Here is a 22,739-nt window from a genome sequence, read left to right as displayed (position 1 = left end):
CAATAACCTCCCCCAAACCAATGTCCAGTTGCGGCTGACCTTTCATTTTACCCATGGATTTGCAAAGCTCGTGACTTTCCACACATTCCAGAGGATGATGGAGTGGATACGTGATAGGAGAAGCCATCAGCCCATGCAGTGTCGCTAGCTGCCACGGCTTCCTTCTCTTGATTCACAGGAAGAACAAGACCCTTCAGACCACTTGATGTGGACACATTCAAGGACGTTTAGCTGCATGACACAAAAACACGCTGAATTATTGAGTCATTCTTTGAGGATTTCTCAACCGCGCAGAGTTCTGTCCAGGGTCGTTGGTAGCCTTTGATCCATGAGTTGTATCGGGACCTTCAGGGATCCCTGAGGAAGACAGTTTTGTCGAAACACAGACCGTGTTGGGTCCATAGTCCCCAACGATTTGGGTCCTAGGAATTTCTTCAAGTGGATTATTGGACTGTACTTTTAATAACGCCTGCATCTTGAACATCATTTTCTCCACAGCGTTTTTGGTTTTGCTTTTGTCAGATTTTCATTTCTGTGAAGCGCCAAGGGTCAACCCTTTGTTTGCGTAAAAGTCATTGTGGCCACCAAAAATGTGGCGCAGTGGTTAAAGCTACAGCCTCAGCACCCTGAGGGTGGGTTCAAACCCGCACTGCTCCTTGTGACCCTAAGAAAGTCACTTAATTTCCCCATTGTCCCAGATACCTATAATACTGTAGATTGTGAGTCCACTGGGACAGACAGGGATAGATGCTTGAGTACCTGAATAAATTCATGTAAACCATTCTGAGCTCCCCTGGGAGAAAAGTGAAGCCTAAATGTTGAATTTAAGCTGCTTTGTCTAGTCTTCAAAGCCTGGCATCTTCATCTTCCAGAGTATCTGTACAAGAAACTGGCCAAATATCAACCACAGGAGGGGCCTTAAGCAGCCTGGGTCATCCAGGGAGCCAGGATGCACCGGGGAGGGGAAGACCCACCATCTTGATGAGGTGGGCCTGTTGGCCTGAGGGATTAGTCATCCCTCTGGCCAACCATTGTGAAAAAGGTAGGGGGTGGGGGTGGGTCGTTGGAGGCATGATGGTGGCAGCAGGAGAGAGTGGGCATCACTCCCACTGCTGGGGGGGATGTCAGAGGGGGTGCTTGAAGGCTGCAGCAGGAGGGAGGGAGCATCCCTCCTGTTGTTGGGGTGGTGTTGGGGAGGGGTTGCTTGATGATGGCTGGAGGGAGTTGGCATCCCTCTTGTTGGGGGGATGGGGCAAAGTTTTCTGTCAGGTTTGAGCTGTCAAAAGCCTTACTTTCCTGTCAATACCTGAGACAATCAGTGCTCAGGTACTGATCGAAAAGTAAGGCTACAACAGCCCAGACCTGCCGGAAATCTTTGCTCACAAATGTAGGACAGTGAGGTTAGGCAATCACCCGGCAATACTAGAGAATCGCCTGGAGTGCTTCTCTTAGGCTTCCACGCCTGGCAGCATGATGATAGCAGTTTTCCAGGTCTTGCCGCATCTGTGTAGAAAGAATCAACATTTCAGCCATCATGCTGTGGATTTCTTCAGGGTTGTAATACATTTGCATGGCAGAGTCATCAGAGTTTGCCAGGAAGCTCAGAAAAGACCACAGAGGGCCCTTTTGAAAATTGGACGGTAGAATACTTCCACCCTAAACCTTCTGGAACCGGTTTAGCGGCCATCATTAAAGGCACAGTGGATTTTGAGAATCTTTCCCCAACTGAGGGGACTTAAATCATTATGATACATGTACAGCTCTGTTTTCAGGCTGTGAGAGATTCTGAGAGAATACCGCTCATGTGACCTGGAACTCGCCACAGCTGTCCACACTACCAAGAAGATGATACAGGCCCTATACAACAGCGCCATCTACTGATCCTTATAAAAATGGTCTTGGGAGAATAAGTTCCTTGAGAAGCATTTACCTGGGAAAATTACCTATCCGAAAATTGTCCTTTAAAAGTGAGCTTCCATAACATGTGTAATTTTGAGAAGGTGTTCCCTGGGATATATTTTTGGCAGTATCTGAAAATAACATGCCTAGATTGTATTTTTTCAAATCTACATGAAATATTCTACATAAAAATTTTACATAAAAATAAAGAAATGGTTTTGGAAAATCCCCATGCCAATTTTAAAGGGATACTATGGAACCTGTTTACAAAAGTGCAGTAAGATTTTACAATTACTATGAGTTAATAGCCAAAATTAATGGCTGATAGTCGCACAGTCTGCATTAACTTTGGGGGCATTTGGACCCTTTTGTCATTCAGTTAACACAGGAAAAGTTCTTTGTTTATTAAAAAGTTTCTATACCGCATAACAGCCTAAAAAAGGATCCAAGCGGTGTACAATATATAATACGCATTCATTACGAAAGGAACTCCATTTAAAAATAAGATAGAAAAGAATAAAAGCAAAAGTTAAAAAAAAAAATTTCCTAACATACTAAACAGTTAACATCTCCATAATAATAATTCTAATAACAATTCTAATTTAAAAAAACAATCAAATCTCAAGAAACCATAATTAATACATACAATTAAAATTTTCCATATCAAAAATTAATCATTATATAAATACAGATTACACTCCCACACTTAATTCTTCAATTTGAGAAAGCCAATTGGAAAAAAAATGTGCTTTTAGGTGTCTTTTAAAGTTTATGTATGACTCTTCTTTTCTCAAATCTATGGGCAAATTATTCCATAACCGCGGAACTAAATAAAAGAACTCACAATCTCTAGTTGACGTAAGATGTGCCTTCGCGATATGAAGAACGACTACCCTATTGTCATTCAAAGATCGTAATCGACGTCTTGGGGCATAAAAATAACATCAAGTTAGAAAGATATGAAGGCTGTAGCTGAAATAATGCTCTCGGTGCCAACTGAACTGAATGGCAGATAATATCATGTAGTTAAGAACATAAGAATTGCCGCTGCTGGGTCAGACCAGTGGTCCATCGCGCCCAGCAGTCCGCTCATGCAGTGGCCTCCAAATCAAAGACCAGTGCCCTAACCGAGACCAGCCCTACCTGCATACGTCCTTGTTCAGCAGGAACTTGTCTAACTTTGTCTTGAATCCCTGGAGGGTGTTTCCCCTATTTGAATCCCTGGAGGGTGTTTTCCCCTATTTGAATCCCTGGAGGGTGTTTCCCTTATTTGAATCCCTGGAGGGTGTTTTCCCCTATTTGAATCCCTGGAGGGTGTTTTCCCCTATGACAGACTCCTATGAAGAGCGTTCCAGCTTTCTACCACTCTCTGGGTGAAGAAGAACTTCCTTACGTTTGCACGGAATCTATCCCCTTTTAGCTTTAGAGAGTGCCATCTCGATCTCTCTACCTTGGAGAGGATGAACAACCTGTCTTTATCAACTAAGTCTTTCCCCTTCAGTATCTTGAATGTTTCTATCATGTCCCCTCTCATTCTCCTCTTTTCAAGAGGGATGAGGCCCAGTTTCTCCAATCTCTCACTGTACGGCAACTCCTGCAACCCCTTAACCATCTAAGTCGCTCTTCTCTGGACTCTTTCGAGTAGTACCGTGTCCTTCTTCATGTACCGCGACCAGTGCTGGATGCAGTATTCCAGGTGAGGGCGCACCATGGCCCAGTACAGCGGCATGATAACCTATCTGATCTGTTCATGATCCCCTTCTTTATCATTCCTTGCATTCTGTTCGCCCATTTGCACATTAAGAACATAAGAACATTCTCAGGTAAGGATAATTGTTTAATGTGCAGGAACTTCCCAGGTGAAGTCACAACTCATTTTCCACTTCCTCTTGAGACCTCAGAGCTCTTCCTGGTCCATGCCAGGTTCAGCTTCTCGTGTGGGTTCAATCCACGCCGTGGCGCCTGGGGCGCAGGTGCCTTCCCCCTTCCACAGACGTGCCCCCTCCCTTCCCCCGGGCCTCTAGCTGTTCACCGCCACGAGCAACAACATCAATGTGCTCCCCGTGGCTCTCCTTCTGACATCACTTCTAATGTGCAGCACCCGGAAGTGACATCAGTGGGAGAGCTGACGCGATTGCGTGGAACACGCTGAAAGTTGTTGCTCGTGGCAGAGAACAACTAGAGGTATGGGGCAAGGGAAGTAGATGCACATGAGGGGAGGAGGGGAACAAAGCAGAGGGGAGGGGAGGAGGAGAGCAACCAGGGCAGACCCCTCCCCCTCACCTCCCCCTTACTATACCACTGAATCTGTGCAAGACTTTAAAAAACAAGCAGCCTAACTTAAACTGAGCCCTACATGAGAACCTAAAAGTTGCCAGTATCCTCTTTCCAACAGTGGTCAATCCAAGTCATAAGTACCTGGTAGAAACCCAAAGAGTAGCAACATTCCAGAGCTGAGATTGTGATGTCATAATGCCTCATTCCACCAATGCCTAAGAGCCAACCTCAGCAGTGATGTCACAATGGCTTGATTAGATGGCAACTTCAGCATTTGGAACCTTGGACAATCCCAGGTGGACTTTAGTCTATGGCCCAGAAATATCAAAGAGACAAGTTAATTTAATCATGTGTTTTTAATGGGTTTAACTTATGGGCAGACTGGATGGATCGTTCAGGTTTTTATCTGCCATCATTTACTATATAGAATGCAGAATGCATTTACTATATAGAATGCAGAAGAAATGCAAAACACATTGAAATTGGCATCAGTTCAAAATGTTTGCATTTCATACAGAACAGTTAACTGGAAACATTGACGAAACCAAAAACTGTGTTATAGCTGCTCGGTTCTAGGGTGTATATTTAGAAGCTTTGCTTGCTGTACAGGTAACTGTACATGTTGAATTGCTTTGTAAAGCGCATATGCAAATTTCAGCAAAAACATAGCACAGCAGATTTCCACAAGCAGCATAGACGAATATGAAACCAAGAACAACTGACAATAGTGGAGATTGGCCCCTAAAGGAAACATCCATTCTCGTGAGCGTGAAGGTATGAAAACTGAGAGATAAGGAGTGGATTCATCAGCATTTATTGGTGTGGTTGCTAATGTGGTACATTGCCACTGTGTGCATTTTGTCAATAAACTTGTGCTTGTTCCATTTATTGTTGATGGCTGTGAAGTAGATGTTGCTTTCGGTGCATAAGCGATGGTGGCCACTGATGTCTTAAATAGAACTTGTTCCAAAGTTGAGTTTGAAGTTGAAGATCGTAGAGACATTCCTCCTGCGGTGGTAGTTTCAAATGGAGGTAGCCCAGTACTTGGTTTTCCATGCCTTATTGTTGAGAGAAATGTGCTAAGCATGAGGGCAAACCTCTCTGAACTTGAAGCAATGCTGATTGGTTCAAAATTAGTAGATGAAATTGTTTCCATCAAACTAATTATTGATGTTGGAATTGCTGTAGTACTGATTTCAAGAGTTAGAATTGCTATCGTAGGATGTTGAGAAGTTATAGGAATTGCAGTCTTGCTCATTTGAGACGTTGTAGGTATTACTGTAGTAGTCGCTTGAAATGTTGTTGGCGTTACTGTAGTAGTAGCTTGAGTTGTTGGTATCACAGTCGTACTCATTTGAGACGTTGTAGGTATTACTGTAGTAGTCGCTTGAAATGTTGTTGGCGTTACTGTAGTAGTAGCTTGAGTTGTTGGTATCGCAGTCGTACTCATTTGAGACGTAGGTATTACTGTAGTAGTGGCTTGAAATGTTGTTTGCGTTACTGTAGTAGAAGCTTGAGTTGTTGGTATCGCAGTCGTACTCATTTGAGACGTTGTAGGTATTACTGTAGTAGTCGCTTGAAATGTTGTTGGCGTTACTGTAGTAGTAGCTTGAGTTGTTGGTATCGCAGTCGTACTCATTTGAGACGTAGGTATTACTGTAGTAGTGGCTTGAAATGTTGTTTGCGTTACTGTAGTAGAAGCTTGAGTTGTTGCTATTGCAGTCGTACTCATTTGAGACGTTGTAGGTACTACTGTACTAGTCACTTGAAATGTTGTTGGTGTTACTGTAGTAGTAGCTTGAGTTGTTGGTATTGCAGTGATAGTCATCTGAGATATTGTAGGTATTATTGAACTAGTCATTCGATATTTTGCTGGCATTACTGAAGAAGTGGCTTGAGGGATTGTTGATAATGATGTAGTAACTGTTTGAGATGTTGTTGGTATTAACACAGTAGTAATTTCTATTGTAGGCATGGTTGTAGTGGTTAGAAGAGTTGTCGGAATCATTGTTGTAAGGTGGTGATATATTGACATTGCAGTTGTAGTAATTAATTCAGTTGTAGGATTTCTAGCTGTTTCTGAAGAAGTGAGCATCCTAGTACTCGTCTCAATTCTTAAAGCTTTAAAAGTCATGCCTGCAGCAGGTATGCATATTAACTGATTTCTTGGTACTGAAATAATAGGATTTCCCCGTAGGTGTTCAGGATTTTCACATTTCACATTAGATTCTGGTTTCACCTTTTCTTGATGGCTTTTAATCCAGTTGTAAAGATAGTACAAATGACAGTCACATAACCAGGGATTGTCATTTAGAAACAACATTGAAAGTTTAGGCAAATTGTCAAAAAGTCCTTCAGGGACACTTTCCAATTGGTTTTTACGAAGATTCAGAGTTTTCAAAGCTGGAAGAGATAAAAAAACACCAGGCTTGATGGATTTAAGATTATTCATTTCCAAATTCAGAGTTGAGACTTTATTTAGACCAACAAAAACTCCACTGGGTAAAGAAGTGATTTTATTTTTGGAAAGGATTAGCTTATCTAAAGAAGTAAGGTTCCTGAAGACTTCATTTGGAAGTGTTATCAAATTGTTATTACTTAACTCCAAATTATTGAGCAGAGGCATGTAATCCAGCATTGGGAGCATTTGTAACTGGTTTTCATTCATCTTCAGTTGTTTCAAGGATTTTAGAGCATAAAAAATGTCATTTGGCAGTTCCTCGATCAAATTTTTTTCCAAGAAAAGTTTTTCCAAATGGGTCAAGTTGGACAGCAGAGAAGCTGGCAATGACTTAATTCTGTTGTTTGCAAGGCTGAGCTCTCTGAGACCGGATTGACTATCCAGAAGACCCTCAGGAAGATCACTAAGCTGATTTTCATATACCCTCAAAACTTTTAGATTATGGAGGTTAATGAAAGAGTCTTTTGCAAGAGTAGTGATCTTATTCTTGGCCAAGTGTAGGAGAGTTAGGTTAAAAAGTGGATCAAACATGCCCTTAGGGAGAGATGATATTTCATTGGCATTTAAAAACAGTTCTTCCAAATTCATGAGGGCATCAAAGATTCCTTTCTCAATCGTGCTGATTTTATTATTTTTAAGAGTCAATTTCCTTAGCTGTTCAAGGTTTCTAAAGACTCCGAACTTCACTTTTTCTAACTCTTTATTGGCCGATATCTCAAGCTCATAAAGTTTCAACAGGTTGTCAAAGGCACCAGCTTCAATCGTGTTGATCTCATTGCTTATAAAGAGCAATTTTTCCAAATTGGGCATTTTTCGGAAAGATCCTGTTTGGATGGCTGATATGCTGGTTTGCACAAAAAACATTTCGGTGACACCTGGTCTGGAAGTCTTTGGTATGTCCATCATTTCTTTCTTTGAATAGACTTCCTGATTCTCTTTTGGGCATTCATACTCTCTCTCACAAGGTGGTGCACACAAAGAAAGATTGAGAAATAGTAGAAACGAAATAAGGAGCTCCAGATGCATCTTGCTGAAAAATACAAGTTTCATACAATTATATTGTTGCTTTAGTTTATGGGTTGAACTCAATGCTATTACATGGTATAGTATTTTGTGAAGTAGGCTTCCGTGGCTGGTGTCATGATTGTTGCAATTGTCCAGGTCTCACCACATCTGGGTAGGTAAAACCGATGTTTCAGCCATCATGCTGTGGATTTCTTCAGAGTATGCTGTAAAGTCTACAGTTTGTCTTTATATATAGCGGGGCCTCTAACCTGATTGGCTGAGGCTTGAAGTGATTGAGGCAGGAAAGTCCATTGGTGAAGAATTTGAATTTTGGTGAGAAAGTTGGTTGGTCACAAATTTGAATTGTAGAGGGAAAGTCATAGTCACAGATTTAAATTTTGTCAGGAATGTTTGTTGGTATATAAATCTGAATTGGACACAATTTTAAATTCTGGTAGGACACATTTTTAAATTCTGTCAGAAGAGAGGCTGGAAACTGAGATGGAGGGAGAAGGGCTGGTGTCGAGGACAAATGCCTTCTCCCTCCATCTCATAGTTTCCCGTCTCTATTCTGACAGAATTTAAAAATGTGACCAACAGACTTTCCCAACACAATTCAGATTTGTGACCAACTGATTTTCCCTCCACAATTCAGATTTGTAACCAACAAACTTTCCCGCCAAAATTCAAATTCATGTTCAACGAACTTTCCTGCCTCAATCAGCTCAAACCCTAGCCAATCAGGTTAGAGGATCTAAAGACAAATTGAAGACCTCACAGCATAACCTGAAGAAAGCCACAGCCAGAGTCGGACAACCACAACAATCATACATCTATCTTGTTACTTTTAAAATGTTTGAATGCTACAGTTAAATCCCACTGAGATGGCCATCCACCAATATTCAGTGGCACTCAAGTAGATATTGCCACTAAATATTCCCACTAACTGCCACAGTACTGTTTGGTTAGTGACAGGGCTGTCCAAGTTTAGCAGCGATATTTAGTATGCTAATCGGTTAACTAAGCAGATAAAATTTGGAAAGCAAAAAGGCTATCAGTTTATCTGCCAAGCTAACTGAACAACAGACTAAATATTGGCCAGCTGTAATTCAACCCAAAGCTGTCAGCCACAAGCAGAGTATTGAGCCTATGTGGGGAAGGGGTAAAACGCTGGCCTCACGGACCTGACGGACCTCGCGGATCTAAACCCGCACGTCCTTAAAAATCTGAGGTCCGTGCCGCTTGTAGTTAGTTTCTGGCTCTGACAGACCTCGGTGACAATTTAGCGCTGACAGCATAGGGAGGGAAAAGTATTAGGATCCGTCAGAGCTAAAATGTCTTTCCCGCGCCCAAGGAACCAGAGGCTTGCCAGAATAAGTAATTAGTCAGTGTAAGTTATTCAGGGATGGGAAGACAGATCGCCAGAAACAGGTGTGCCTGTTACGATGTCTGAGGATATTTCAATTAAAAGCCGCAGAACTGTTTGGGCTGATTCATTCCTGCCACTGTTTTGCGCTTACACACTGCGCGTCGGCTCTGACCGCTGCAACGTGTCAAACCCCAATTCCAACCTGCACCAAAGACTGGAGACGTCACTCCTGGACGGCAAAGCTCTCCCATTCCCACAACGGTAGTCTGCGCTGACGGATCCTAATACTTTTCCCTCCCTATGCTGAGACGGATCCGTCAGAGCTAAATTGTCACCGAGGTCTGTCAGAGCCAGAAACTAACTACAAGTGGCACGGACCTCAGATTTTTAAGGACGTGCGGGTTTTAGATCCGTCAGGTCCGCGTTTTACCCCTTCCCAGCCTATGCTGAGAGTAATACATCGAGTTCAAAATACAATACAGGCAGTCCCTGGGTTAAGAACGAGCTACGTTTTTAAAGCTGTTTTTAAGTCAGATTTGTATGTAACTCAGAACTTGTAGATTATAACATTCTTGTTGCTTATCTCTGCTTCCAGGTGACAAAAGGGCCAACTGTCCCAGTGTTCCCTCTAAGGTACAGCATGCAAAACCACACACTGCTCTTAATGCGGCCATGCGTCATTCCTGAATCTGCTGCAGGAGAGGTTTAGGAGTCTAGGCCACTGGAAAGACTGCTCAGTGAAATCAAGTGAAGCTGCAACCGTGTTCTTAAAATAATATTCTGGAAAGGCATTTAAGATCTGGTGTTAAATGATCATAATAATTACAAGTCAAAGATCTTGATGCTTTTTTGGAGTGGGTTTCTGTTTCTCTCTATGCTTATTTTTATCTCTATTTTGTTTACTTTAATTATTATTTTAATTCTATCTTTAAATTATTTATTCATTACTTGTTGGAATATTTCATTTCTATCTCTATCTCTACCTCTGTCTTTTTATTTTATTTTTCATACTGTTTCTTCAGGTACTTTAGTTAGATTGTGAGCCTTTGGGACAGTTAGGGAATTTCCAAGTACCTATCTTATTTATTTAGTTTTTATTTATTGTATCTTTAATGCATCATTTTTGTAAACCGCTTAGAAACCTCACGGTTATTAGCGGTATATAAGAATTAAATTAAATTAAGTATGAGTCGTACTTAAGTCAGGTGTCTGTAACCTGGGGACTGCCTGTACACACAAAACAGATCTGCTTTGAGAATCACTTTGGAAAATATGGTACTTTATTGATTTTGCACAGTAGGGAAGCGTTTCTGTCTTTGATGATGGCATCTGTTAAAGGGAACTAAAGAAGTCTGTGAGGGGCCGCTGAAAAGTTCTCAGCCCAACCAGGAAGTGATTTCAGCGGGGAGCCAGGCCAGAGTAGCTGCTCGCACTGAAGATTTAAAAAGGTATGGGGAAGAGAGTGAGCGAGAGTGACATGGGTGGGGGGGGGAGGAGAGGTGCCAGCACCCCCACCAAGACAGCGGCCAGGGTGGTCTGCCACCCACCCTTACTATGTCACGGTAAAAGCAACCTCATGGTGAATCAGTTGTGTCACGGATGTTACATGTTCACAAAGAGTGAGATTTAGACCCTACGCAGTCCGTGTTTCGGCAAGAAATCTGCCCTCCTCAGGGGTCCTAATTTGATGGGCACAAATGTGTGGTACCCTAATTCCACAAATGAACTATGTCGATGAAATGTTCTGGATACTATCCGTCGACAAAGTTCGCTTGAGGCATTAGGGTACCACACATTTGTGCCCATCAAATTAGGACCCCTGAGGAGGGCAGATTTCATGCCGAAACACAGACCGCGTGGGGTCTAAATCTCACTCTTTGTGAACATGTAACACCCGTGACACAACTGATTCACCGTGAGGTTGCGTTCACCCTGATTTTAAAGTGTTTCCAAGTTTTCACGTTTATTTACAATTTGATTTAAAAATCACTTTTTCAGCCTTTCAAAGCGATGTACATTTAAAAATGGTTTTGAATAAATGACTTCTCCTAGACACCCAGAGACTTGTGTTCCTCCGTGTGTTTTCGTATTACGTCTCTGTTCGTGGAATTCTGCCCTTCTCTCTTTGCTTGTAAATGCAACAGATAACACAAGCGCAGTTAATGCCACCTCGTCTGCATCCCATTATCTGCAATGCAATGACATGCAATAATGACATCTCCTTTTTCTTAACTGAATTGGAAACTTGAGAATTACAAGTTTGCAGCTGCAGCAGATATTACATTTCCGTAACTGATGTGAAGTAATTGCTAAATTTATAGCACTTTAGCAAACAGGCCAGAATTCAAGTTTTGCTCTTTCTCTTTAGATTTTTTTTTTTTTTTTTAAAAGGTAACATACAAAGGTGAATTTGAAGAACATTGCTGTGTGACATTTCTCGGGACAGCTCAGACCCTAAGCTCCATTATCACAGCCAAATCCCTCCCCCCCCCCCCCCCCCAACTCACTCAAATGCAAACACGGTATCATTTCTCCCAACATCTCCCCTGGATTATTTTTGAACAGACGCACCTTTAAATAAAATAAATGTGAAATGACTTCTTAGTCTATCTGGTTCCCCTTTAATTTTGGTCTCCGTCTAAGAAAGGGAGAGCTGGGGGAGCCCCTTCTCATCCCGTCCGTGCTGGAAAATGCTACATTCATGTAAATTTTTTTGCCTACACCGAAAAAAAAGTAAAGATGACAATGAAAAGAGAGAACAGAGAGGTAAAAGGTGGAATGAAACAAGATACCTGGCTTGAAAGAGACCTTCACTTCTCGGATGGACGTCCACTGAAAAATAACCGGCGAATGTCTCTGGATAGTTAAATGTGTTTTTTGTTTAATGTAATCTCCCTCCTGTGACTGCATCTGTCTTCCATAGCTTGTCCCTTCCCTGTCACTGGGCCACACAGGGCTCGAAGTATTGCAAGACATCTGTGGCAGACAGATAAGACAGTGTTCAAAACACAGGCATATGTGTCTCCTGTGAGTTTTCTTGGCCAGAACCTAGGAAAAGAGGGCAGATAAGCCTCCTGCGAGGCTTTCCTCACTCATGGTGCAATACCATAAAAAGGTCTTTCTCTGGCTGGTTCTATTAAGAACATATGAAATGCCGCTGCTGGGTCAGACCGGTGGTCCATCGCGCCCAGCAGTCGGTTCCCGCAGCGGCCCCCAGGTCAAAGACCAGCGCCCTAACTGAGACTAGCCCTACCTGCGTATGTTCTGGTTCAGCAGGAACTTGTCTAACCTTGTCTTGAATTCCTGGAGGGTGTTTTCCGCTATGACAACCTCCAGAAGAGCTTTCCAGTTTTTTACCTCTCTGGGTGAAGAAGAACTTCCTTACGTTCGTTACGGAATCTATCCCCTTTCAATTTTAGAGAGTGCCCTCTCGTTCTCCCTACCTCGGAGAGGGTGAACAACCTGTCCTTATCTACTAAGTCTATTCCGTACCTTGAATGTTTCGATCATGTCCCCTCTCAATCTCCTCTGTTCGAGGGAGAAGAGGCCCAGTTTCTCTAATCTTTCGCACTACGGCAGCTCCTCCGACCCCTTAACCATCTTAGTCGCTCTTCTCTGGACCCTTTCGAATAGTACCGTGTCCTTCTTCATGTATGGCGACCAGTGCTGGACACAGTACTCCAGGTGAGGGCGCACCATGGCCCGGTACATGCAGTAAAAACTATTGACCCAATATTCAAAATAATATAAATGACCCCGGAGAGGATCCCGGTCATTTAAGTAACCTGTTCAGTGTTAACCAACTTTTTCAGTGGCACTTAACTGGATAGAACTGCTGAAAAGGCCCAGCTAGTGCCCAAGCCAAAGCTGACTATTGGAGGGTGTTCTGGGGATAGCATTTAACTGGTTAAGTACCAATTGTGCTGGTTAAGTGCATTTAACTGGCTAAGATAACCACATAAAATGCCATCCTACCTTTATGCTGTTCTTCATAACCTGTTAAGTGCTATATATCGCATGGCCCAGCATTGAATTTGTGGGTGTGACACTGGTGGCAGTCAGCAAAATGGTGATCTCCTCTGACTATATATCGGGCTCTATATACATAGGGGTCAATACTAAACATGTAATTGAACCTTCGCTCAGTGTGTAATTAAACTCTGGAATGTGTTGCTAGAGAATGTGGTGAAAGTGGTTAGTTTACCAGGGTTTAAAAAAAAGTTTTGGATCATTTCCTAAAAGAGACATCCATAGACCATTATTGAACTGGCTTGGGGAAAATCCACTTGCTTATTCCTAGGATAAGCAACATAAAATCTGTTTTACTCCTTGGGATCTTGTCAGGTACTTGTGACCTGGGTTGTCCAATACAGGATACAGGGCTGAGTGGCTTAGAAAAGGGGGGCAGGGAGCAGACCACCTTGGGCCATCTCCAACCTGCTGCTCACGCTGGCCTTGGCTCTCCCTCTGAAGTCCTTGGAAAAAAAAAAAAAAAGATTGCGCTGGAAGCAAAAACACACAATAAAACCTTTTGAGCAGGCGGTAGTTTTTGACCAGCGTGGGGGGTTAACTCGTGATGAAAAGTCGCGCGCGTTAACCCCGCTAGCGCGGATTGATAAAAGGAGCCCATAGTCTTTTTACTACTGTTATACACTTCTCCCTCCATATTCACGGTGATTAGGGGATTGACTAACCCACGAATATGGAAAAACCACGAATAACAGCTAGCAGGCTCCACAGGGCAGAAAGACTCACACAGAGTGCCGGGATTGAGCTGAAAGGGAGAAGTGGGCAGATCGGAAGCAGCTGCAGGCTCGCACTTGAAAGCCTTACCTGCTGCATGCTGAGGCTCATTCCTGGAGGCACCGGCTCTAAGCAGTGCTCCTGTTCCACCACGCTGACAAGCCCTCCCTCTTTCCACATACGGGGTTGCTGTGGCCACTTTAAATTCCCACTGATGAGAGGAGCCCGGCTTTCTGTCTCATCGCAGTCCGCACGCCGGCTCTGCTGCCATTAACCTGCTACGCCAAGGCGCATGCAGCCTGACCCGCAACCTAAACCCAGGACCCGCAGCGCCCACCCACGCGCCGCATCCCAGCGCTCCCATTGGCCGGACTGGATTTTTGGAAACCCTCTGCCTCTCCCATTGGGCGAGGGCCCTGACTGTCAAACTGGCTTTGGCGCTTCCGTTTTTCAAGCTCGGTGGAGCCGGCACTGCCTGTACGTGGGTTTGAGGTCCGCAAAATTTTTATATCGGTGATTGGATGATGTAATTTGGGGGGACGGAGCCAGCTGATGAAAAATCGCGAATAAGCGAAACCGTGAGTGCTGGATCCACGAATATGGAGGGAGAAGTGTACTGTTAACAAAATTCTAGGTTTTATGTTGAATTATACCTGCTGTGCACTGCCTTGGGGAAATCTCTTCACAAATGTGATTAATAAATCCCAATATTGGGTTTGAAAGAGATGGCCAGAAGGTGGCGCTCTTTGAAAGGAAGAGAGACTATGATTCCAGCAGTGAATGTTCCCTGTGCAGGAGATTAAAAAAAAAGCACTAGAACTTGTCATTCCTTTTCTGTTGATACTCAAGAAAAGTATTGAATATCTTATGGGCTACTTCCATAGGCAATATGAACACTAGAAGAGAGAATTCTAAGAAAACAAAATGATCAGGTATACCAGACGTCCGGGGAAACCCAGACATGCCCTCTTTATTCATTGTGGATATCCTGAAAATATAAGTGGTTAGGTGTGTCCTGAGAACCACTGAGAGACAGCCATTTTCCTTTAGATAAACGGGCTAAAATCTGATTATATTAGTGTGTGAAACTGTCCTATGGCTATGGCATTACTGAGCGGGTCTGTAAAATTTGAGGCGAAAGGAGCTCTTACAGATAACAGAGATGGCTAAGCTTCCACATTGCTTCTCCCCTAGTTACTGCTTTGACTTCAGCTGAATTCAACCCCCACGGTCATCCTTAAAAAAACCAGTTTAATAGACAAGGTGGTGCGCGTCTTACAGCACCACTGAAACACGAGTTTGAGTAAATTATGTTCTAGGATAAATTTGCATATACAGGTTATACATTTGCATATATTGATTCTCCAACATATCCATATTCTATCTTTATGCATATTCATTGTGGAAAACCTGACTGACTGTGGGGTCCTCAGGATAGGTTTGGGAAGCGCTGGGTTAATGCAATGGTAGAATTGATTGGCAGGTCTGCCAGGCTGCAGTCTCTCCGCAAGCTCTTCCTTAAGTGAGGTTGATGGTAATATTAACACGAGTGACAGTACAGTCTGAATTTAAAATTAAGTCACTGGCTGAACTGTATTTCAGACCTTGCGTTTTAGATTCATCGTGCACGAAAGAATGTACTTTTAGGCTGTGACAGGTAGGTATGTTGCATGAAAAGAAAGTGGACTTTTCCAGAGCATTGTAGGTACAATAGATTGTTGAGGTGTTCCTCAGATTGGTAGAATTCAGAAACCCCTCGGTCATCTGTACCCGTTTCAAGGCGAATGAAATGTCTACAAAATTCTCGGGCAAAGAGCATTCCAGCTTCTCGGTGTCCAGCAGCAAGATGGATTTTCCCTTTAAGTAACTCGGGCTTTCACACTGCATGTGGGGGTTCTGAGTTAAGCCTGTGATTTCGTGAAGCCACCGTATGACATAAGTGAGTCGGCAGTCACAGTTCCAGGGGTTGTTGTACAGGGGAACCAAAACCAGTTTGTAATTGGAATCAAATATTCCCTCCGGAAGAGTTTGCAGCTGGTTGTCAGAAAGATTGATAACTTCCAAGCTGGTCAGATTTTCAAACAGCTCTCGGTCTACTCTGGCGAGGCTGTTATTTTCCAGGTGGAGCTTGGTGAGGGCCAACAGGCCCATAAAAGTTCTTTTAGGCAATGATTTGATCAGGTTGTGAGACAGAACAATGGTTTTCACCTTGAATAACCTGCTGAAAACGCATTCTGGAAACGTTTTGAGCCTGTTCCACTTTAGGGATAATTTTAACAGGTTAGGCATGCTATGGAAAAGGCCGTTGGGAAGGGTCTGAAGTTGGTTGTTGTCCAAATTCAAGAAAACAAGATTCAACAACGAGGAAAACACTGAAGCAGGAAGGTGTGTAATGGAGTTGTCCTGGAGGCGCAGTTTCTGCAAATGGGTTAGGTGTTGAAAAATGCCAGGGGGGAGCTGTCCAATAAGGTTTCCTTCTAAAGCGAGATCAGTGAGTTCTGTAAGGTTGCTGAAGATACCGGTGGGAAGGCTGGTGAGTCTGTTCTCGTTAAGGTGGAGGACTTTAAGGTCGTTGAGTTTGCTGAAAAGCCTTTCTGGAAGTGTGGCAATCTGGTTCAAACCTAGGTTTAGCATCTTCAGTTGCTTCAGCTGGTCAAAGGTCCCATAAGAAATATTATCAATTTTGTTCCCTTGTAACTTCAGAACTTCTAAATTCTCCACCTTGTTAAACAATTCTTCGGAAAGATTTTGGATGGCGTTATGTGCAATAACCAGTTTACCTAAATGTGTCAGATCATCAAAAATCCCAGCATTTAAAGTTGATAACAAGGGGTTGCCTGTAATTTCAAGCTCAGTAAGACCGCTCAGCCCCCAAAAAGTGCCCGGTTCCAAAGATGCAATGTTATTGTTAAGGAAAACTATTTTTGCCAGTCCTGTGTTGTTTCCGAAGGACCCTGTTTTCAACGTTCTTATAGAGGTTTCCACAAAGACTATCTCGGTGAATTTGGCCTTAATCTCTTTTGGGACGTCTACCATCTTCTCATCAGAACAGAAGACCTTGTAAATTCTGAAGCAGTTGCAAGAAGTTGGGCAGGCCTCGGCAAACGGACCTGGAGGCAGAATGAAGAAAAGGAACACAAGTGTGGTGGGGAACATCTTCCTGAAATTGCTGAAAATCAAAAAGAAGACACACAATTAAGAGAGTCCCTGGAGTATGGCAAAGAAACAACAAAAAAAAGAGAGAGTGACATGCATAATTCCTGGAAGCTCAAAATTACACCTATTATGCCAGAGGTGTCAAAGTCCCTCCTCGAGGGCCGCAATCCAGTCGGGTTTTCAGGATTTCCCCAATGAATATGCACGAGATCTATTAGCATACAGTGAAAGCAGTGCTTGCAAATAGATCGTATGTATATTCATTGAGGAAATCCTGAAAACCCGACTGGATTGCGGCCCTCGAGCAGGGACTTTGACACCCTTGTATTATGCAATAAAGGAAAAGTGACAGCAAGACCTAGTACAGGGGTAGGCAATTCCAGTCCTCGAGAGCCGGAGCCAGGTCAGGTTTTCAGGATCTCCACAATAAATATGCATGAGATAGATTTGCATCTCAAGGAGGCAGTGCATGCAAATCCATCTCATACATATTCATGGTGGATATCCTGAAAACCTGACCTGGCTCCGGCTTTTGAGGACCGGAATTGCCTACCCCTGACCTAGTAGAACAAGGGAGGGTGTATTCAAGGCCTAATCTGCATTGGGTGTACCCTTGCATGTTAAAGGAAATGAAGAAGATAGTATTTTAGACAGTGGCTTAGAGAAGGGGCCTGGGAGTTAGGTTTAGCATTGGTCATCTTATGATCATAGCACAAGATGAAAATGCCTTTGGAGATGGGTACATTAGTGGATTTGAATATGCTCACGTTAGGAACTTGCGCTGAGTTGACTTTGCCTTGTTTATGTGCAAGAGATCCATTGGCTTAGCAGATGAGAGAGTGTGGCAGAAGGCAAAGGAGACCTCCTTTCAGCCAAATTCAAAGTCTTCCTCCTCCTCCCATGCTCAATCCTCTCTGCTTCCCCAACCTTGGATCCACCGTGACTTTCCTCCCTCCTTCACCCACTCCAGAAACTTGATGTCACACTTACTCATGCCTTCGCCCACCTCCCCAGCTCAGTCCCTTGACACTTTCTCAAGCCCTTCCTCCTCCATCCTGACCCACAAGGGACGATGCAGCTAAATCAGGGGTAGGGAACTCGGTCCTCGAGAGCCGTATTCCAGTTGGGTTTTTAGAATTTCCCCAATGAATATGCATGAGATCTATGTGCATGCACTGCTTTCAATGCATATTCATTGGGGAAAACCCGATTGGAATACGGCTCTCGAGGACCGGAGTTCCCTACCCCTGAGCTAAATCCTTCACGTGTTTTGCTTAGCTGCAAGAATTCTCTCAGATCTGTTTGTACTGAGCATATGAAGAAGCAGCATAATGGAAAGAGTCAATGGGGATGTAGCAGAATGAAATTTTGTTTTACAAATCTATTAAAATTAGTGAATTAGTGTACGTGAACTTTCAGAAAGCATTTTATAAAATTCCTTATGAGATACTTCTGAGGAAATTAAAAAGCCCTAGGTAAGAGGCTCTTTTTATGCATAAGAGCTGGAGGTGGATCTCTTGTGACCTTGAACGACCCCTGTCAGAGACAGGAGCTGGCCCATTATCACATTTCTTATATTGCTATAAATTTAAATGGTTATGTACAGGGGCTGTGGAGTTGGTAGATAAATTCTTCGACTCCGACTCCTCAGTTTCTGGTACCCACGATTCTGACTCCAGGTACCCAAAATTGTCTCCGACTCCTCAACTCCAACTCCGACTCCACAACCCTCATAAATCCTTTGACTCCAATTCCTCCGTTTCTGGTACCCATGACTCCGACTCTGACTCCAGAACCCAAAATTGTCTCCGACTCCACAGCCCTGGTTATGCATTGTGCCTAGGTGATTCTGGCTTTGTATCTGTAGTTATGGGATGGAAGGGTGGGGGAAAGTGGCGAATTGTGTAAGTAGCAAGTTATATTGCGACCCACATAGATCAATGGAAATAGCAAGCTATCAGTGGTGTGCGGTCAGGGTCTTCAGGGGATTCGCCTCAAGCCCTAAAGGTCCTGAGGGCATTGCTCTGAATTTTATTGGTTGAGCAGGCAGCAGGCAGCTGCTGCTCAGCCAATCAAATTCAGATCAATACTGTCAGGGCCTTCAGAGGGTTCGGAGAATCCCCAGTTCAAGAGCCCTGTTTTTTTGTGGGTTTTTTTTTGGGGGGGGATTACTTTTTGTTTGATGCAGTTTGACTGGTTGTACAGGCTGCCTACTCAACAAACCAAACTGCATCAGTCTAAAAGTAAACGCAAAAATGAAAAAGCAGGTCTGTAGAGCTGGGGATTCACTGGATCCCCTGAAGGCCCTCACCGCACGTCACTGCAAGCTATACACTTTAGTGTTATGTAGTGTCATTCCTCAGTGCGGGTTCTGCTTGCTACTGTGTCAGAGCAGCACTGCCAGAAGCATATGTGCGTTCTGGTATCACTTTAATGGCTTAAGTAGGGCTGTTCCAAATGTGCAGCTGGGGTGACATGCTACAAAGCTTGCTTTGATTTCTTTCGGGATTTTGGAGATGTTTCTGTTTTGTGGAAACAGCTTTTACAATCACTAAGAAATCCCAGCCAGAGCAAAAGAGTGTCGATTAATTACCAGATTCAGGCTGCAAACATGGGGAGGGGGATAGTTCAAAAGCATATTTTGGTATATATGCGCCATTAAATCCAGCCAGCAACTTAACCCTTCCCCGTAACTGTATCCATGACATCCTGTTTGCCTGTCCTGTCTATTTAGATTGTAAGCTCTTTGAGCAGGGACTGTCTTCTTTGTGACTCTGTACAGCGCTGCGTGCGTCTCTGTCACAAATTTTTTTTTAAACCTCAGGCAATGGGGGGAGGGGCCCAGAGTTGACAAGCGGCTGCAGTGGGATTTGAATCCAGTCCCCCAGGAACTGAACCCACTGTACTCACCATTTAGCTTCTCCTCCATTCCAAGCAAATGTAGCTTTAAATGGTCTGGGTGTAAGCACATGTGGGGCAGGATTTGAGCTTCTCGTATGAGGAAAGACTAAAGATTTTAGGGCTCTTCAACTTGGAAAAGAGACGGCTGAGGGGAGACATCATTGAAGTCTACAAAATCCTGAGTGGAGTAGAACAAGTGGATCGATTTTTCACTCCGTCTAAAATTACAAAGACTAGGGAACACTCGATGAAATTAATAATAATAACTTTATTCTTGTATACCGCCATACCTCGCAGCTCTAGACGCTTCACAAAAAAGAAGACCGAACAATCAGTAAAAATGAAAAAGTCAAAGAAATACAAACAAAGGGGAACAAAAGATATCAAGTGACAAATTTATCAAACAGATAGGTCTTCACCAGTTTTCTGAAAGAGTAGTAGGACAGAGCACGTGGAATAATTACGCCTAACCAGGGAAATACTTTTAAAACCCACAGGAGGAAATATATTTTCACTCAGAGAATAGTGGTAAATATTACTCCCACTATTGAAGTTGTCCTGAGTTTGAAATTGAATCATGATAAGGCTAAATTCCTTTTTGCTTCTTCTCAAAAAAAAACCCCCAATGAATCATCTATTATGCTGCACACAACTCAATATTCAATTTATTCATCGATTAAAATATTGGGACTTGTTTAGACCAGAATTTCACCTAAGAAAAATCAGATCGATGCTGTGATCCAAAAAGGATATTACACATTATGGTCGGGTTTTCAGAATTTCCCCAATGAATATGCATGAGATCTATTAGCATACAATAAAAGCAAATAGATCTCATGCATATTCATTGGGGAAATCCTGAAAACCCGACTGGATTGCGGCCCTCGAGGAGGGACTTTGAGACCCCTGTATTAGACCATACCTTGAAATTTCTGCATTTAAACTTTTGGTCCAGTCATTATTATTGAGCCTTCTGGATGACTGTAATATCATTTATATAACTAGTACCAAGAAGAATATGGACAGACTGAAATTAATTCAGAATACTGCGGTGAGATTAATCTATGGTCTGAAGAAGTTCGATTATATGATCCCTACCGTAAACTGCTTGGGCTCCCTGTGGACGATCGTATAATCTTCAAACTAGGTTGTTTACGTTACAAAGCTGCCTTTGGCCTGGCCCCTACTTAGTTGACAGATTTTTGGTAGCTTCTCAAAAGAACAGTAGACGATTGCATGCCCTTTTCGTATTTCCTTCCGTTAAGGATTGTAGAAGCAAGAAATATTATGATCATACTTTCTCATTTCAAGCAGCATTCCATGATAAGGAGGATTTCCGAACGCTATTATTTACGTCTCATTCCTATGAACATTTCAGAAAACAATTGGAGACATCTTTTTCAAAAGATTTGGTCAATTAGATTCTACTGTTTCCTTCCTTTGTTCTTATGTAACTTTTGTAAACCTCATTGAACTTTAAGGCTATGTGGTATAGAAATCCGATGTTATGTTATGTTAGTTAAGCTCTGGAACACATTGCCAGAGGTTGTGGTAAGAGCGGATAGCGTAGCTGGTTTTAAGAAGGGTTTGGACAATTTCCTGGAGGAAAAGTCCATAGTCTGTTATTGAGAAACAATGACCAATCCAGGTCACAAGTACCTGGTAAGATCCCAAGGAGTAAAACAGATTTTATGCTGCTTATCCTAGGAATAAGCAGTGGATTTCCCCTGCTTATTCCTAGGCCATCTCAATAATAGCCTATGAACTTTTCTTTTAGGAAATTAGTCAAACCTTTTTTAAACCCTGCTAAGCTATCTGCTTTCACCACATTCTCTGACAATGAATTCCAGAGTTTAATTACACATTGAGTGAAGAAATATTTTCTCTGGTTAGTTTTCTGTTCCTAATACCCATGCACTGGTCCTGATGGAATGTGTAACTAGGGTCACACTTCACACTCCTCTCCTACTTCCCTCTCTTTCTCTCCCTCTTTCTCCACTGCACTCTTCACTCCTATCCTCCTCCTTAGGCAGAGGCAGCTCCTTTTCTTTGATGGCCAGCACTGTTTGCTTCCACCACCAGCCCTCTTCCTCCAGCAACAAATGTTTTCTGGATTCAGCAGTGTTTGGGGTCTCTGAACCCCCCCCCCCCCCTCCAGAAATGTGTTTTCTAGGTTCAGCAGGGTTTAGGGTCTTTTCTGTCCCCAGTCCTCCAGCAACACATGTTTTTTGGGGTTCATCAGAGCTTGGATTCTATGCTGCCCCTGCTCTTCCAGCAGCGTTATCTCCATATGGCCAGTGGAACTTGGGCTCCTTGATGGTTCAGCTCCAGTGACATCACCCGGCATCTGCTCTCAAGTATCTCCTTGCCTTGCATGACATCATCAGAGCACCATAGGGTGAGCCTATTATCAGGGGGCCAAAAACACAAAGGTTTTCTTCAAGGTCTTTTACCTAAGATATCCAGTTCCAACTGAAATCGGAAGTCCTCTATAGAATCAATTTTTATTGATTAATTCCTATTAGTGATATCTTAAAAAGGCGTTGTGTGGTCTTAAAAGTATATTTACCTAATAATTCTCACCTGCAGAATCTTCATGATTTTTTAAATTCCTAATATTGCAAAAGCGCAGAAAACACAAGGTCTGGACCTACCGTACTGGAAGGAGAGTGTCCAGAGGGTGAAGCTGTTCTTTCCTTGTGATCCGAATGCAGAAAGTGTGTTTTTCGTTTTCAATGTCAACTTGTTTATTAACATTGCCGCAGAGGATCTGACCAAGCACTTTTCATTGGGAGGGGCAGATCACTTCCCGCTTGGCTGTAATCACAACTGAAAAAAGTTTCTCATCAAATGGCAGGTTAAAAAAAATGCACAAATATGGTATACTTCCCCCACTTCTGTGGGCAAAGACAGACAGGTCTCCATGGG

At 43.0% G+C, this 22,739-nt stretch overlaps 1 protein-coding gene across 1 annotated transcript; it reads right to left on the bottom strand.

The window, feature by feature from the left end:
* Positions 1–1,382: 1,382 nt before the first annotated feature.
* Positions 1,383–22,533, bottom strand: LOC117366453 (slit homolog 2 protein-like). The gene is made up of 5 exons (XM_033957789.1): positions 22,466–22,533; positions 15,276–16,923; positions 11,105–11,199; positions 4,696–7,667; positions 1,383–2,064 (listed from the first exon to the last, which is right to left on the bottom strand). The coding sequence occupies exons 2-4, from the start codon at positions 16,908–16,910 to the stop codon at positions 4,733–4,735; spliced, it is 4,665 nt and encodes a 1,554-aa protein (XP_033813680.1). The 5' UTR covers positions 16,911–16,923; positions 22,466–22,533; the 3' UTR covers positions 1,383–2,064; positions 4,696–4,732.
* Between the last annotated feature and the right edge of the window lie 206 nt (positions 22,534–22,739).

This window comes from Geotrypetes seraphini, chromosome 9 (genome assembly GCF_902459505.1).
Source record: "Geotrypetes seraphini chromosome 9, aGeoSer1.1, whole genome shotgun sequence".
In the NCBI taxonomy this organism is placed as follows: Eukaryota; Metazoa; Chordata; class Amphibia; order Gymnophiona; family Dermophiidae; genus Geotrypetes; species Geotrypetes seraphini.
This window is presented reverse-complemented; position numbering and strand designations above follow the sequence as displayed.

Bases quoted from the DNA above. Each gene is read 5' to 3' on its own strand.
- LOC117366453 (XM_033957789.1), bottom strand. From the start codon at position 16,910: ATGTTCCCCACCACACTTGTGTTCCTTTTCTTCATTCTGCCTCCAGGT. The intron at 11,200-15,275 runs TAAGGAAGAGCT...ATTGCATTGCAG, and splicing joins ATATTACCATCAACCTCACT to ATAATGGGATGCAGACGAGG. The intron at 7,668-11,104 runs GTAATACGAAAA...TGTATTTTTCAG, and splicing joins AGAATTCCACGAACAGAGAC to CAAGATGCATCTGGAGCTCC.